We start from the raw sequence: 13,457 nt of genomic DNA on the forward strand, positions 1-13,457 counted from the left end.
CATAAATGGAGGTATTTGAGTGTCCAAGTTCCACAATGATGGGCAAATACCTTTGTGGATCGGGGACCATTGAAACGGAGAACCCTTTCTTTTTTTCAAACAACCTCAAGTACACTTGGCACATGCTCATTATGGATAGAACAAGACAGCAGACTGTCACAGAGTTGGTGTTTATCTTCAGATAATGGGACCCACCTTTAAAAGCCTATCCAGAAGTTCTGAACCACTCTTCACGTTAGGGTCTGGATCAGCAGCAAGCTGAAATGAAAAAAACACAACTTACCTACATGGTAGAGCAAATCACAAAAAATATGCATGCACATACCTATTCAGTATGTACGCCACACCTGCTGCATTCCCACCTTTGAACAACCACAGTTTGATAGATACTGCATCACAGTTTGCCGGAAGGACCTTCCAAGAACAAGATACTTGTTGCAACAACATTTCTAGGGTGGCGCAAACCTACAAAGATAACCTATACAGAAAAAAACTAGATATGCCGATAAGTCTGACGTATAACTTGAAATCTATAAGCCAAAAGTTGTCTGTTCCGTGTCACTCATCCCTGCTCGAATGCAGTGGTCTTTAACCTGAGGTTCGATGCCTGCTCACAGCGTCTCTGCCTCCTTAAAAATCAAATAATATCAACAAATGAATAAAGTGTATAAAAATAAAGAAATCAAAGGTAAAATTGAAAAGTTTAAAACGTTCTGTAAATGTGAAGGAACTGGAAATTGGAAACCAAATCTTTAAGTAGGTGTCTTCAGATTAACTCATTAGAGCAGTGCAGGTGCGTCAAACAGAGTACAGCATGGATGATGGTGGCCTCAATTAAATTTGGAGCATTTCCAACTTTATCATTAAAGTGTTATTTTTCACGTGAGGTAAATATATTTTATATTTTGTGTATTTGTACTCGAATCTTTACTTAACTTATTATTAAAGTTGTTTGCAGTTTACAACCATTTACGGCAAAAACTTGCCACCAGTATAACTTTGCAGCAATGTTTCATTGGTAAATCACGTCATTTTTCAGGAGTCCACAGGCACACACCACAATCAAAGTAGGTAGATGGGGGGGGGGGGGGGTGGGGGGGGTGCAGAGACAGCCTCCCACACCCTCAGAATTTGAATCTTACATCTCTGTGCATTGTTCCAAGATTCCAATAATCGAAAGTGGTTAGGCTGGGGTCCCCAGATTCCAATAATGACTCGGTGGTGTCCCTGAATTCCAACAAGGACTGAGTGGAGGTTCCCAGATTATAAAATGAATTCAGTGGTTGTCCGCGGTCGTCAAATGGTTAAGAAGCACTGCACGAATGCTTCCATTCATCCAACCGACTCATATTTGCACTCACCTCCTTACCCACCCACAATATGATAGACAAACTCAGCATGTAGCAGGGCACCTTTGTACCTTCCATGTCTCCGACATCACCCAGGATCCTAAGCGGGCTTGCTTAGTGTATCTCAGATGTTTGTCCATTATTTACCACGGCTCTATTTTGGATCTCCTCAACATCAACTGACTTATTACACCCCCTATATGGCTATTTCCAATCGGCCTGTTTCACTAGTAGATAGTTGCATTTCTATGCAATATATAGGATAAATAGGATTTTGGGGGCCCTGGGCCAAACGTATTTTGGGGGCACCCCTATTCGAAACAGCTTTGCATTTATGAACTATTGACAGCTATTTCATGCACTCTTGGCCAGATCACTTACAGTGCACAGGCACACTCGTCCAAATTCTAAATGTAGTTACATCCAATATTCAAGGATAGGAACATGTTTTTTCAATATTGTAACACAGCTGCAGCTCACTAATATTACTCCATAAAACAATCTTTGTGCCACTTTCCCATTCCTTATATGTGAGGTTCTGTTTTAATTTTAAAAGAAACTTTTTTATGGATATTTCATGAAATAAACACAACATTTCTTTGCAAACTGTCCGTAACAAGACTCTCACAGATCACCCACATAAAAAATATGTTACAATGAAATTTGATTTAAAAACATCTGCTTAAGAATTATTCACGGCCATCAGAGCAAGACTCTGCAAAATAAAGTTGGCTCTATCAAGGGCACCCCTGAAAGGCTGGGGCCCTTGGAAGAGCCACTTTGCCCTTGCCTTAAAAGGTCTCTGGCTCTGTCCGTGCAATTATGTGGCCTTCCATGGTTGTGCGGCCTGCTGCAATGTGCTAGGGTTGCCACGTTTACCCGATAAAAATACCAGCCTTTTGTAAACGTTGTAAGTTTTTGCAGACGCCTGGACATGATGCTTACATATTAGTTTACATGCTTAAATAGAAGTTTAAATAAGAACTTTAAACTTTTAAATAAAATCATCTGTTTTAATTTTTAACATGGACTTTCTGTCTTTACCTTAATAAGCAGTCGGGGGTCCGTCCTTAAGGGAGCTTTAGAATAACATTTTAAAGTTCTTTCGTTTTATAGTTACTAGTTTAAGTATGTATTGAACAGAGGGGGCGGGGGGGGGGGGGGGGGGGGGCTAGGTGGCGCTGGACCAAGGTGGCCGCGCTTGTGTGAGGCTCCAGCCCGTCCGAGCAGTTTACTATCCTTCATACCATCCATATTTCCCTGCCAACCTCTTCACTGATGGAACAGTGAGGTTGTGAGGAATCCGTCGATACTACGCATGCCAAATTGCCCGTTGTGGAGACTGACTTGAAAGCGCCGAACCCTGATTGCGACTTGAGATCCGTCCTCCCTGAACCCGCTGCCCGGATGCTGTCTCTACGCTAGGCCGAGGACTGAAGGCCTGCCGGAATGTGGCGGCCGGACCACGGACCAACATCGGCGGAGAACTGCCCTGTTTAACCGCACAGCTTGCGGTGAGTGCCTGGTAATCATTATGGAGGAACGAGGGAAGGAACAGCCCCAACTTGTAAGCGGCCGCGGTGCTAACCGACCGCGCACTGGCGCCGACTTGCACACAGCCTGCCACTCGGCCGCTGCCAACAATAGAGGCCGGGGACCAAAGGCCTGGGATTCTGGGGAGACCGTAGCTCGGCGCACCACCACTGAGGGATTGCGGGCTGATCTGCCCATAAGGAGACAGCCACGACAGCGAGTGGGATATGTGGTTGGGCCCCGTCTGGTGCCTAAACCAAGTATAGCGCTGAAAGTACCACGAGCACAGTGTGTGACACGGACGTGGGGGCACCCTCCCCTTCCCCTCCCCAACGAAGAGACGCCCTTCCTGGGACACAAGAGACTTGTGCCATGCCGAAATGCCTGTACCCGCGGCGCGGTCTCTGTGACGTGGGTGGTGCTCTGAAGCCCGCCGGCTGTGACCGCTGCACATCACCCGGTTCCCGCATTGAGGGTGCTGGGGAATTGGTGGTCAAGGCGGCGCATACTGGCTGCCATCCTTTGGAGACGCTGTGCTGCCTGCTATCAGAGCCGCGCTGGAGGAGCCAGGGCCATATTAAAGCCATTACAGGTACACCGGGAGAGAGGAACGAGCAACCAGACGCCGCCATCTTCACTAGCCGGCCATTTTGATGGTCCCTCCCCCCGGGCTGCACAACGGGCCAAGCTGACCACAAGCGAGTGCCCTGCCGAGGCTGAAGTACAAGCACTACAAGCACGCCGCACAGTGTCTGGTCCCTGCACGAGCTCACTGGCCCATAAATCCACCAGACCTGCCCTTCTGGCGTAAGCGCCCAATCATTTCCATTGAAGGGAGACACTACTGCCTGCCGCCTCTGACCCTCTGAGCGCTGCGAGGCCCACCAGTGGTTTGAGGAAGATCGTCCTGAGGACATGTGGAGCTCCCTGCTCCCCTCTCACATACTTCACGGCGGTGGAACTTATTTCTCATAGACACTCACCCGGCGACACCAATTAACCTAATTGCCTGACCACGCCGACCTCCTCAAGAGGCCCACGTAAATGCCTGACAAATGTCCTGCAAGGGGACTCCTCGGCCCAGGGCAGTAGTAGTCGCCGTGGCCCGAGTGGAGTGGGCCCTCAGCCCAACAGGAGGTTCAAGGAGTAACACGCTTGAATGCACAACACGATCCACCGAGAGATGGTCCGCTTGTGCACCGCCCGTCCTTTCTTAGCGCCCACGTAACCAACAAAGAGTTGGTCATCCACCCGGAACTGGCGTGTGCGATCCAGAAAGTAAGAGAGCGCACGTTTTGGGTCCAGACGGTGGAGCCTCTCTTCCTCTTTCAAGGGATGCGGAGGCGGAAAGAAGGTGGGCAAGGTGATGGACTGCCCGATGTGAAAGGCTGTGACTACCTTGGGCAGGAAAGAGGGTTTTGTACGCAACACAACCTTGTCCCTATGGACAGAAAGGAAAGGAGGTTTAGAGGAAAGAGCCTGGAGCTCACTCACTCTCCTGGCAGAGGTGATGGCAACCAGGAAAGCAGTCTTAAGTGTAAGAAGACGTAGAGGACAGTTACGAAGCGGCTCAAAGGGAGCGCACATCAAGTAAGTTAGAACCGGGTTCAAGTCCCACTGGGCCATCACGAAAGGAACAGGAGGGAACATATGAGTGATGCCCTTTAAGAATCTGTTTACAATGGGGGACTTAAACAAAGAAGGCTGATCAGGTAGCCTTAAGAAGGCTGAAAGGGCAGAAAGGTAGCCCTTGATAGTGCCCAGAGCAGAGCCCTGCTGGGCAAGAGAAAGAAGGAAGAGGAGAACCTCAGAAAGAGGGGCATTGAGAGGATCCACAGCCTTTGCTGTGCACCATGCCACAAATCTGTTCCACCTGCAGGCGTATACCGACTTTGTGGAGGGACGCCTGGCTGCCAGAATGACATTACAGACTTCAGGAGGCAAGTTAAATGGCCTCAACTGTCGCCGCTCAATCTCCAAGCATGGAGGTGGAGACTGGACAGGTTCGGGTGGAGGACCGTCCCCTGCTGCTGCAACAGAAGGTCCTCCTGAAGAGGCAGACGAATCGGGGGATCGACAGACATGCTGAGTAGCTCGGGATACCAGTACCTTCGCGCCCAGTCCGGAGCCACAAGGATGACTTGGGCCCGGTCCCGCTTGATTTTCTTCAGCACTCTGGGCAGAAGTGGTATAGGCGAAAAGGCGTACAACAGACCGCAACTTCACTCGCGACGAAAAGCGACCCTGAGCGAGTGCCGCCTTGGAAATTCCAACGCGCAGAACTGATGACATTGCGCGTTCTCTTCGGTGGTGAATAGATCTAACCAAGGCTCTCCCCACTGCAGAAAGAGGCCTTGCGCCACGTCCAAGTTCAGACGCCATTCGTGATCCATCATGCACCTTCGGCTGAGCTCGTCCGCCCTTGCGTTCAGAGAACCTGCCAGGTGTTGGACCACCAGGGACACGCCCTGATGTGCCAGCCACTGCCAGAGGCGCAGAGCCTCCTGGCAGAGGGTCCACGACCCCACCCCGCCCTGTTTGTTGCAGTACCACATGGCAGTGGTGTTGTCCGTGAACACCTGCACTACACTCCCCCAGACAGAGGGGAGGAATGCCTTCAGTGCTAGACAAATCGCCTGCAGCTCCAGAAGGTTGATATGGAGCTTGGACTCCGCAGGAGAGCAGAGGCCTCTGATCTCCGCCTCTCCCACGTGGCCTCCCCAGCCCTGGAGGGACGCGTCCGTCACAACTAAGTGCTCCGGCTCGGGAAGGGAGAGGGATCTGCCGCTGACCCAATCGCGGTCCGTGAGCCACCACTGCAGTTGTCTCGCAGTGCCCTCTGAGATCATGACATGGTCGGACAGGTTGCCCTGATGCAGGGCCCAGTGAAACTTCAGGTCCCACTGCAGAGCCCGCATCCGCCACCTGGCGTGATGCACCAGAAGGATGCAGGAGGCCATCAGCCCCAGAAGCCGCAGCGTCAACCTGACTGAGACCCGGGATAAAGGCTGAAAGAGTGGAATCAGAGCCTGAATATCCCGGACCCGCTGTTCGGGAGGATAAACCCGAAACCGCGCCGAGTCGAGGACCGCTCCGATGAAGAGGAGCTTCTGAGAGGAGCACAGGTGTGACTTCGCCACGTTGATGGAAAACCCCAGCTGGTGCAGGAGGTCCGCAGTTGTCTGGAGGTGGCTGACTGTCTGGGGCGAGCCCGCCTTTAACAACCAGTCGTCGAGGTAGGGGAAGACTGAAACCCCTAACCTGCGCAGATGAGCTGCGACCACCGCCATCACTTTCGTGAACACCCGTGGGGCGCTGGTAAGGCCAAAGGGAACTGTTACTACGCATAGGTGTTTGATATTTATAATAGGCGGTATATCATAAATTTAAATATCTTTTTTACCAATAGAATTGTGTAAACAACATGAAACTAGTTCAGTTATATCATTTGATGATAGGAAATGAAAATATTAAAACACTGTTATGATCTCTTTTACAGAAATTGATGGTAAAGTCCTGATGAAGGCATATTCTTAAATGTCGAAACGCGTCGACTGGATACCATCTAATCTTTTTTAATTTCTTGTGAATACATATGTATCACCTTATTGTTATTTTATCAAGTCTGATTAATGCACTGAATTTTATCATTCTCTTTTTAATTATATTAAAAATGTATTTTTTCTAAACTGCACTAGTTTGTTTGTTTAATCTATTGTGTAATTAAGTATATGCCTGGGAGCGTTATTTCATATACATTATTTCCCTGTCCCAGGATATTTATCCTTATCAGGGGGTCCTTGTTGCTAACATAGTATTACCCACGGTTTTCCGTGTGGGACTGTCTTGTTATTTGTGTATTAATTTACCGCTTTTCTACACCTTTGCATTAGTTTTTTCTTCTATCACTCCTAACTGTACTTTCTCTACTGATCCTATTACCCGCCCTAGATTCCAAATGGCCCACATGGAAACTTTTGGTTTTTCTGACGAGGATTTCGCCACCTTGGTTGGGACTACTGTACCATCTGGTTCAAATTTTATGTCCAAACCACAAAGTAATAGCGATTTAGTTAAACTATCAAATTTGAAAAAGAAACTAATAAGGATTGAGGCTCACGGCGAGTTTATGTTAAATTACTTGAAAGCTGCTATCATCCCACTGGGACTACGGGTTAGGAATATCCCGGGGTTATTTGTAGACATCAAAACCTTTTTGCACAAGTGGAGTATGATAGCTAGTAGGTGCTCCAGGGATCTGATGATACTTATTATCTCCACCTCTAAAGAGTTGGCATCAGAGATAAAAAAAGAAATAGAAGAACTAGAAAACAAAATTAAAACATCCACAGTAATACAAGATGCTGAGAAGCAACTAGAATCTCTAAACAAAGACATCATGTCCTTCGCTGAATATCTCACTAAGAGAAAGCAAGAAAAATTCACTAAGGATAAGAGATTCTATACCTTAGAGCGTGCATATCCCTATTTAGGAGAAAACTTCTATAAACCTGATAATCAACAAGGGGAAGGTAGTTACAATCAACAGAGAATAAATAATTTCTCTGACTCCTCGGACCCTGAATCCGATAATGAACAGAATTACCAGGAGGATGGTCATTACAATCCTCAAAATGGCCGCAAAAATATGCGCCAACCTTTTTTAGGGTACCGCGGAGCGAAACGGGGACGGCAGAGAGTTCGCTTTCAGCCATCATCCCGGGGACAACATCAAACATATCAACACCCCATGGAAGCTCAACCCCAGCACTACCTGGAAACACGCAACAGGCAATACCAAAGGCAGTGGATGTGATCCCTATCTTTAATCTTTCTAAGCATAACCTAGAAGCCTCAGATATATCCTTGCTTTCAAAGGGCTTAACTTTTGTCCCACATGCCAATGTAAACCTATTTGAACTGTTCCAAGACATACACTCTTTTTTCAGAAAAATAAGATTACAAAAATTCTTCATGGACAAAATAGAAATAGATCAGGACAACAACACTAATAATATTGTGGCGCTCCCATCAACATTTACACCAACACTGGACCAACTTGGCCCGGAGGTGGCAATGTTTGAAAAAGTTGTCTTAGCAAAATTAGATCAAGCCTTTAGATATGTTCCCAAGCCAAAATATAATATCTCCAAAGAGGAGCATAATTCATTGTTGAACTTGAAGAATGATAAATCACTGATAATAAAGAGCAGTGATAAGGGAGGCGGCATCGTCCTCATTGACTCCAATGTATATGAAACAAATATGTTAAATATGCTAAATGACACTATGTTCTATAAAGAAGTCACTAATAATCCAGTAGATAAGGTAGTTAAAAAGATTCAGCAGTTAACAAAGAGAGCACTAGATAGGAACATTATAACTAGAAAAGAACATGAGTTCCTGAACAAATCGCAAGGCAAAATAGCATGCATTTATGGTCTCCCAAAAATGCACAAAAATCAACAGGATCCACCTTACCGACCTATAGTCTCAACCATCGGCACTCCGACGGAAGCCCTTTCAAAATATGTGGATAATATATTGAGACCCTACATTTCACTATCTCCATCTTATATCAAGGACACCGGAGAAATTATTGCAAAGGTGGAAAACCTTAAATGTAATGAAAATAACGATCTATTAGTGACACTTGATGTGGAAGCACTATATAGCAACATCCCACAGAAAGGAGCTTTGGATGCCACAATGTGGTTTATAGATTTGCATAAGATACCCTGCAATAAACAGTTTGTCTATGAGTGCCTTTCAATAGTATTACAGGAAAATGTTTTCCAGTTCGGAGACCATTTATATCAACAGATAAAAGGCGTGAGCATGGGGGCGGCCATGGCTCCGTCTATAGCAAATATATATATGGCTCTGTTTGAGGCTCGAAATATATACAATGAGATGGCCCCCTTCTATGAGTTTGTTTCCCACTGGTACAGGTTTATTGATGATATTTTCTTCATCTGGACCAGTGGGGAACAGGCTCTGGGAGAATTCCTAGCGTGGATCAACCTTGCAGATGAGAATCTTCATTTCACTGCCCACATTAATACTACGAAAGTGGAATTCTTAGATATATATATCAGGAACGCAAATAACAAACTAGAAGTGGACTTATATTCCAAGCCTACATCAAGAAATACCTTACTTCATTTTTCGAGTTATCACCCCAGGACCCAAAAAGATGGGATTCCTTTTTCCCAGTTCCTGAGGGTGAGACGGAACTGCACGAATATCAAAGATTATGACATACAATCAGAAAAGATGAAGCAGAAATTCCTCGATAGAGGATACCCACATCGCTTAGTACGTGATGCCTACAAGAGGGCCCGATATTATGATCGGGATGCACTCTTAGGTTCTAAAAAGGAGGTCCAGGAACCAAAATTAGTGTGTGTCACACGACATTCAACATTAAACGCAACGGTTAGGCAGGTAGTGAATGCCAACTGGCACCTTCTAAATATAGAATCATCCAAACCTAAGCTGAAGAAACCGATGTATGCACACCGGAGAAATAGTAATCTTAAAGATCTTGTGGTCAGATCCAGATATACTGGTACCTCTGAAAGACAACCATTCGTGCAGAAATCCATACAAGGTTCGAACGCAGTAAAAGGTACCTCAAGATGTGGCTCCTGCCACTCTTGTGATGGTATAATACCAGGGCAGACATTTCAACTGAACGGATATAATATCACAGCTAATGAACTGTGGACATGTAACACAAGCAATGTAGTCTATTTGCTCACATGCCCTTGTAATTTAGGATATGTGGGCGAAACCTCGAGAGCAATTAAAACACGGCTAACCGAACACAGGTCAGCAATCAAAACTAAAAAACTGGCAGCCCCACTTGTTGCACACTTTACAGACTTTCAGCATGCCCCATCTGATATACGGTGGCGTATTTTGGAGAAAATTCATACACCCAACACTAAGGGAGGAGAGAGAATACGCAAAAAGCGAGAAGTTTTTTGGATTTTCTCTCTTAAGACCTTTAGTCATGGTCTTAATAACGAATTGCCCTGGGAAAATGCAATTATATGAGAAATCTAAGAACCACAAACTGACTAGGATAAAAATCCCCTATTAAATAAGAAACATATACTCCAAATAAGATTAGGGCGCCATTAGCAATCTGATATGAAAAATAAAGGTCCCATTTACATTTAAAGCGTTCCCCCTTTTTTTTTTTTTTTTTTTCCGATGGCAATTTGATGACAATGAATGAATAGATATGTATACTCTGGATACCACCCTAAATATGACTATTGTGGAGTACTTATTTTTAAATTAGATATTATTAGTAGGATACCACCCTAAATATGACTATTGTGGAGTACTTATTTTTAAATTAGATATTACTAGGAGGCGCAATGAGGAACCGAACCGATGAGACTAAACAAATTAATAGGTGGAAATACTTCCTTCCCCTTTAAAAACTCAGCACTCATGCTGGCCAATAATATCGGCCCTCTTTAAAAAGACCTTAAAGTGAACTAATCAGTGCTGCCTTTCTGGTAAAGCTGACCTGCTGGGAGCGTAACCCCTATCGGCAACACCCTTCGTTTGTCCCGGTAAGCTAGCGCGTTTGCCGTTTTGGCTTTATTTTAGGCTACATTAATTTTGCACGCATTGCTAAATCCTTGCTCCTTTCATGGTAGGAGTAACGGGCGTGCTACACACAGAGAAGATAGCGCGTGCAACGCCATCGTCGTACTTTAGGAACTTGAACCGCGAGGGGAAACCGGCATTAGGAACCTTTAGCGCCGCATTTGCTGCAGGTAAACAAACACGTAACACGGAGCGCGCCATAAACGTAAACGTTTACTTACCCAGTTAAACTGTTCAAATTAGTCCCCCTTTGAAATTAACAATGTTTAAGTGAGAAAAAGGTGTGAAGCTGTAAAGCAGCGAATGAGAGCCCCTACTTAAAAATAAATGTATTTAATGTGTAAAATAGAACAAAGATTGAATAGTTCTTGAAATCCTCGTTCTTTCTCTTCACTAGCATAAGCAATACTAAATCGGCAATTCGTCTGAGGGGTAGACACGACGCCCAGATACACACATATAAAAAGTGTCTAACATCTAATAATCATGAGGAATGAGTGACATCGCTAGAAGGCAGCGCCCAAACAAACCTTGGTAAGCGCCAATAACAGCTGCATCCTACATGTAGAAAATACAGGTAACCTTAGTGAGAACACTAGCCCGAATTTATGTTTATTTTTTTATTACTAGGTTTTAAACAGTATAAAAGTACATTAGTTGCGGTGTCATAATGAGAAACAGACCCCAGATGAGGAATATACCATAACTCTCTAGGGGTAAGTTATCATAGTCATGCCCACTCTAATACATAAATAAATATATAGTTACTATTAGCTAAATTGTATGTTTCTTTTAGTAGGGAAGTGTCATCCCTCTGGTTTCCAAAAAAATCAATGCTACAAGAGAACAGTACTGCTTTTGTACATAAGTACTATTTTAGGTAAGAAAGTAAAATGCATGAAATCATGATGTTAGCTATTTGATTGGAATAAAGGTCAATATAGAACACACTAGGAGTATTCTTTCTGTCCTCTTTTCCTACCCTTTGTCTATTCTTGCGTGTACAAGCTGATAGGTTTTCTCAGAACAAAAGTCATAAAGAAATTGATGTAATCTTAATGAGTAAATATATCATGAAAAAAGAACAAACAAGCATCATATTAATTCTCTGAATCTGTGATTATGAAAACTGTTTTTACCTTTGTTTAATCACATTAAGATGTACTATGAAAAATATAAGTGTGAATCATGTAAATAAATTGTCATGTAGTGAACCTCCCTGTTTGCACACACCGAACATAATAGGGTTTGTTCTAGAGAACTGTTACTACGCATAGGTGTTTGATATTTATAATAGGCGGTATATCATAAATTTAAATATCTTTTTTACCAATAGAATTGTGTAAACAACATGAAACTAGTTCAGTTATATCATTTGATGATAGGAAATGAAAATATTAAAACACTGTTATGATCTCTTTTACAGAAATTGATGGTAAAGTCCTGATGAAGGCATATTCTTAAATGTCGAAACGCGTCGACTGGATACCATCTAATCTTTTTTAATTTCTTGTGAATACATATGTATCACCTTATTGTTATTTTATCAAGTCTGATTAATGCACTGAATTTTATCATTCTCTTTTTAATTATATTAAAAATGTATTTTTTCTAAACTGCACTAGTTTGTTTGTTTAATCTATTGTGTAATTAAGTATATGCCTGGGAGCGTTATTTCATATACATTATTTCCCTGTCCCAGGATATTTATCCTTATCAGGGGGTCCTTGTTGCTAACATAGTAAGGCCAAAGGGGAGCACAGTAAACTGAAAGTGCTCGTGGCCTACCGTGAACCGCAGGTAGCGCCGGTGGGCCGGCAGGACGGGGATGTGAAAATAAGCGTCCTGCAAGTCCAACACTACCATCCAGTCTCCAGGGTCTCGGGCAGCTAAGACCTGAGCCAATGTCAGCATCTTGAACTTCTCCTTCCGGAGGAAGCCGTTGATGTTCCGTAGGTCCAAGATAGGGCGTAGGTCCCTTTTGCCCTTCTTGGGTACCAGAAAGTAGTGGGAGTAACAACCACACCCTACTTCTGGCCCAGGAACGCGCTCGATGGCCCCCTTGGCCAAGAGGGCCGTAACTTCCTCCTGCAGAAGTTTCAAGTGATCCCCCGACATGCGGTGGTACTGCGGTGGCATGGCTGGAGGGGACGTCTCGAAGGGGAGGGAGTAGCTCCTTCGGACGATTTGCAGCACCCACCTGTCCGATGTGACAGTGCGCCAGTGGTGGTGGAGATGGCGAACCCTGCCCCCCACTGGTGTCACATGGGCCTGAAAGCTCGGACTAGGAAGGTTTTGAGGCAGATGCTACAGGGGTAGGTGTGGAAAGGCCTCGCCATTGTCCCCGACCGCCGCCATGGCGGTTCCCACATCCGCCACCGCGCTGGATGGTAGTCTGCGGCCCGTGGCTGGCTGGACGGGTGGGGGGGCCCCTTCCTTGGCCACGAAAGGAGCGAACAGCAGCTGTTTGCTGTCGCGGGGCCGAGAGGCCCAAGAACTTGGCCGTAGCCCTGAGTCCTTAAAGCGCTCAAGCGCATGGTCTGCCTTGTCGCCAAAGAGGCGACGGCCATCGAACGGCATGTCCATAAGTGTGTTTTGGACATCAGCCGAGAAGTTGGCGGACCTCAACCAGGCGTGGCAACGAATTGCCACCGTCGTTGCCACCGCCCTGTCTAGTGAGTCAGAAGTGTCCAGCCCACACCGGATGGAATAACGCGCTGCATCTCGACCCTCCACAAGGGCTTGGCCGAGTTTAGCCCGGACCTCCACCGGGCATTCTGGCAGCACATCCACGACCGTATTCCACAGAGAGTGGGTGTAGCGGCCCAAGAGGCACGCAGTGTTGACTGACCGCAATCCTAAACTCAGGGAGGAGAATACTTTCTTCCCGTATTGTTCATACCTCTTTGATTCCCGATCGGGGGAGCCTCCGGGAATGCGGTCTGG

The 13,457-nt window shown here is 45.5% G+C and overlaps 1 protein-coding gene across 2 annotated transcripts in view; it reads right to left on the reverse strand.

The window, feature by feature from the left end:
- VAC14 (VAC14 component of PIKFYVE complex) overlaps positions 1-13,457 on the reverse strand; it is a 1,981,056-nt gene that overhangs the window by 1,486,591 nt on the left and 481,008 nt on the right. For both annotated transcript variants that reach the window (XM_086945294.1, XM_086945293.1), the window contains exon 5: positions 196-258. In XM_086945294.1, coding sequence (XP_086801420.1) covers positions 196-258 — 63 coding nt within the window. The remainder of the gene's footprint in view (positions 1-195; positions 259-13,457) is intronic.

The sequence above is a fragment of the Lissotriton vulgaris genome, chromosome 12 (genome assembly GCF_964263255.1).
Source record: "Lissotriton vulgaris chromosome 12, aLisVul1.2, whole genome shotgun sequence".
NCBI lineage: Eukaryota > Metazoa > Chordata > Amphibia > Caudata > Salamandridae > Lissotriton > Lissotriton vulgaris.